We start from the raw sequence: 4,564 nt of genomic DNA, 5'->3' as shown, positions 1-4,564 counted from the left end.
ATGATATAGGGGACATCCCATCATTGTTCAGCTGGTGTATGACTGCCCCTATGGCTACGTCTGATGCGTCCGTTGTAAGTGTGAGTCTGGTATCTTCCTTGTCATTTATGTAAGTCAGCTTTGTGAAATTTGCTAGGGCTTTCTTTGCTTGAGTAAAAGCTGCTAAGGCTGGTCCATCTAATGTTAACTGTTGGTTCTTGGTCTTGTTCTGCAACAGCAATGTTAGTGGCGCGAGAATTTCAGAGCAGTTGAGTAAGAATCGCCTGTAATAGTTGATTATCCCAATAAACCAATGGACTTGTCGAATAGATGTGGGCTGTGGAAAATTAGCAATGGCATTCATTTTTTCGGGTAGTGGTGATATTCCGCCCTTGTCAATCGTGTGTCCGAGGAACTTGACTTTTGATTCGCCAAAGATGCATTTTTCAACGTTTACTTTTAGGCCGTAGTGAGATAATCTCTGAAAAGATTGATCCAGGTGCTGTTTATGTTCGTCAAGATTTTTACTAGCAATTAGAACGTCATCCACGTATACAAATATGAATGGCAATCCTCTGAAAACCTTGTCTATTAAACATTGGAAAGTTTGACTAGTGTTTCGAAGTCCAAAGGGCATGCGAGTGAATTCGTAAAGTTCAAATGGTGTGATCAAGGCTGTTTTGTGGAGATCCTCCTCTGCTATTGGAACTTGGTAGTATGTCTTCACTAGATCCAACTTCGAAAACGTTGTCGCGTCCTGTAATCCGATCGCAAAATCGTGGATGTGAGGAATCGGGTATCTGTCCAGTGCAGTTTGTGTGTTCAGTCTTCTGAAATCACCGCATGGGTGCCAGGATGTACTGTCCGATTTTTGCACCATATATAAGGGAGAAGACCATGCGCTTTTTGAGGGTCGGATAATTCCCTGTTGTAGCATGTGTTGAAATTCTTCCTTCGTTATTCGGTATTTATCTGGTTTTAAACATCTGGGGGTGGCGTGGACTGGTTGTCCGGTCGTTTTAATGTAGTGCTTAGCACTATGCTTGACCGTATCCCTATCCCTGAATTGTTGAGACAGCTGCGAATATTTTTTTGGAGTAATTGATGGATAGATGTGTCCTCAGGTAGCGCTGAGTTGATACCTGTTGACTGGTATCGAGTGGAGACTCCTCTGACCCCTAATTTCGTTTGGTTGTCTGTTAATATGTGGTTGGTCATGTCCACAGACAAGTTGAATTTCGCCAGGAAATCCGCTCCTATTATGGGCGTCGTTATGGCGGCTATGGTAAAAATCCATGTGAAAGTTCACTTCAAGCCGATGTTGATGGTCAGTGATTTATCCCCAAATGTGGATATCTTGGTACCGTTTGCTGCTTGCAAGTGATACGTTTGAGTCGTAATTTTCTGACTGGTCAGCGGTGGGATTACGCTTATTTCGGCACCAGTGTCTATTAGAAAATTATATTTGTGGATGCTGTCACGGATATTGAATAGATGACCTTTTATAGAGGGTCCAGCGACAGTCGTCGTCTTTATTAGTTGGCATCCTCGTTTCCCTGTTTCATTCTGTTACTGAAACAACAAGGGTGGGTACAGCGTCATGCATTACTGCCGAATTTACTATGGTAGAAACACTGTCCATCAGCTCTGTTGCGTTCCACGCTCCGACTTCGGCTGGTACTCTTTCTTCTATAAGGCGACCTGTTATGCTGTGAGCGCTGGCGATCTTGCCTTCAGTAAATACTGTAATTGTTTGGACAGCTGCTCGATCGTGCAATTTAGCTCCGCTAACTCTTCGTCTCTTTGTAGCGTAGGCTGTTCCTATAGAGAGTTTACTCGGCACATCCGGAGGTTCTTGTGAATTGGGTCTGCTATTTCTGCCAGTTTGTCAGGCTCTGTTTCTTCTGCTGTTGGTGCGAGGATTTGCATTGTTGATGCTGGTAGTTTATCCAGCCACAAACTCTTCATGATGTTCTCCGACATATTGTTATCTCCCAAAAGGGTGCGCATGTGACGTAACAACTGCGATGGAGTACAGTATCCAAGTTCGGTTTGAGTGAACAAGTTTCGTAGGATTGACTCGCTTGATAAGCCAGTTTGTTTTAGAATTGCTTCCTTCAGCCGGTCATAAGGGTTTCTTCTGGTATAGTTTCAAGTAAATCTATTACCTCCTCCACGATGTCGGTCGGTAATTTCTCGACCAGGTAAGTGTATCGTGTCCTTTGCGACGTTATCCGCTTCACGTCGAATAACGCTTGGATTTAGACAAACCAGGATTTAATGTTGGCTGAGTTGAATACCAGGATGTTTAACGATAGGGTGGCTGGAGATATTTCTGAATGTGACGAATCCATGCTCTTGTTTCGCTTGGTTAAGTCCTGAAAATGATTTGGAAGCTTTTAAATTGCTGGTCTCGTGTCTTCGTCTTCACGTAGGCAAGAAGTCGGTGTAGATAGACGTCTGCGGTCCCGATTTAAATGGGAAAATAGCGTGATGCAGAACTGGGGGTTGTCAAAGGAAGTGCGTGTTTCCTCATGTTCGGCCATCACTAATTTGTAGGGGTGCAGAAGTTTAAGTAAAATAAAATTTCTTTGCCCCCCCCCCAAAAAAAAAAGAATGAAACAAAACGACACCTCCTTCTGATTTAAATGCACCGTGTAGCGTCTACCCCGGAACTAATTTTGACAGTGACATTGAACATTCACCGTTTCCAGAGAGCTCCAAAAAAAAGACAAAAAAAAGCTGTGGCGCTAAATTTGAGGAGTCTCTCACTCTCTTTTTGCTCGCGAACACCAGAGGAGTAAGACGCGTTACTGCCACGCTCTGTCGCTCATGCGTGACACACCCTGTGCCGGTTCCAATGGTGAACCACACAAAAAAAAGAAAAACATTCTTCTTATCTATTCACTCCGTTCCTTACCCGAACGGCTTTTCTAAAGAAAATGAATTTATCGCTTCTTTCCAACTTAACGCCAAAAACATTTGACCAGTCGGAAAGGATTTCTTCTTCTTTTTTTTCGGATTCAAAATAAACACGAGTGTGATACACCAGGGCAAATAAATTCACACCTCTTATAACAAGCTAAGTCTGATTATTTGTTTTTAATTAATTTTTCTAAATATTTGTTCTCTTATTAATGTTTTTGAAAAATTAATTTTAAGTGAGCTGTTTGTTGTTTTACCCAGCGAGCACCTCGCTTCACTGGTGACCCCTTTTTTTCGTCAGACTTTGGCAGAACACGCTAGGAATTGTGGATATTATCAATAAGGAAGAATTACCTGTAATCACACAAGGGAAATTTCTCAGCGATTACGCGCACGCCGAATGACGTACATGTCAACCTTAGTGGCACATCGGTTTTTCTAGGCGTAAAGGATCTCACGGAGATTTTCTGCAGTCATCGTTCTCTTCAACGCGTTCCCCACGATGGACAGTGAGGCGCTTCCTTCAACGACGGCTATTTTGAGGATTCCTCCTTTTTGGACGCACGATCCAACATTATGGTTCGCACACGTGGAGGCCCAGTTCTACACGCAAAGGATCCTGAGCGATGTGATGTGATGAAATTCAACCACGTGGTGGCCGCATTAACGCATGAAGTAATGGCGGAGGTTCGTGACCTGATCATGCCACCCTCTGGATCGATCAGCTACGATTATTTCAAATCGGAATTGATTCGTAGGACAACCGATTCACAGCAAAAACGCCTTCGTCAACTTCTCGTAGAAGAAGAACTCGGAGATCGGAGACCATCTCAGTTACTCAGACGTATGAAGCTGTTGATGGGTGAGAACTCACTACCGCCGGACATACTTAAACAACTTTTCATCAATAGACTGCCATCGAGTATTCAAATGATACTCGCCTCTTCGAATGACTCCACAACCGTTGAGGATCTAGCGGACCTAGCCGACAAAATTATGGACGTGACCATTTCCATAGCCCCAGTTCACACGCACAGCTCTAATGATGCCCTGTCTAACGTTGCAAACCCCTCCACGGATATACGCAAGGAACTAGAGCGACAGGCTCAAATGATTCACGACCTGAGTGAACAGTTATGTGGCCTCAAGCTCAAACCAAAAATGCATAAGCACCCCACTGAGCGAGTCCGTCCCCGGCGATTTAGCAGCACTCAGAACAGCGGTGGGCTCTGCAAGTACCACGCGCGTTTCGGTGAAAGAGCTTACCGATGCCACCAGCCATGTTCATATACGAAGAAACGTCTCTCGGGAAACGCCCCGGCCAGGCAGTAGGAGCGGCTGACACTCCTGGCAAGAACAACATTCGTCGCACCCTGTACGTGACTGATAGAACCACTAGTATACGATTTCTCGTTGATACCGGTGCGGAAGTCAGTATCATCCCTAAGAAGTTTGTGAAAGAGAATCGTCCTCAATCAAACTTATTTCTACACACAGTGAATCACTCCTCCATTCCTACTTACGGAGAGACATCGATAACATTAAATCTTGGATTACAGCGCGCACTATGTTGGGTCTTCATCGTCGCAAAGCTACTCGTTCCGATTTTAGGGGCGGATTTTCTGCACCATTTCGGCATCCTTGTAGATGTCAAACGCGG

General features: G+C 44.4%; 1 protein-coding gene across 1 annotated transcript; it reads left to right on the top strand.

The window, feature by feature from the left end:
* Positions 1-3,480: 3,480 nt before the first annotated feature.
* LOC145240338 (uncharacterized) lies at positions 3,481-4,236 on the top strand. Its single transcript, XM_080103922.1, has one exon. The coding sequence runs from the start codon at positions 3,481-3,483 to the stop codon at positions 4,234-4,236; it is 756 nt and encodes a 251-aa protein (XP_079960048.1).
* Positions 4,237-4,564: the final 328 nt, after the last annotated feature.

This window comes from Euprymna scolopes, chromosome 2, assembly GCF_053919585.1.
Source record: "Euprymna scolopes isolate OS-2025 chromosome 2, ASM5391958v1, whole genome shotgun sequence".
In the NCBI taxonomy this organism is placed as follows: Eukaryota; Metazoa; Mollusca; class Cephalopoda; order Sepiida; family Sepiolidae; genus Euprymna; species Euprymna scolopes.
Note: the sequence above shows the minus strand (reverse complement) of the source record. Positions and strands in the feature narration are given on the sequence as shown.

Coding starts and splice junctions, on each gene's coding strand:
- LOC145240338 (XM_080103922.1), top strand. CDS start 3,481: ATGGTTCGCACACGTGGAGGCCCAGTTCTACACGCAAAGGATCCTGAG.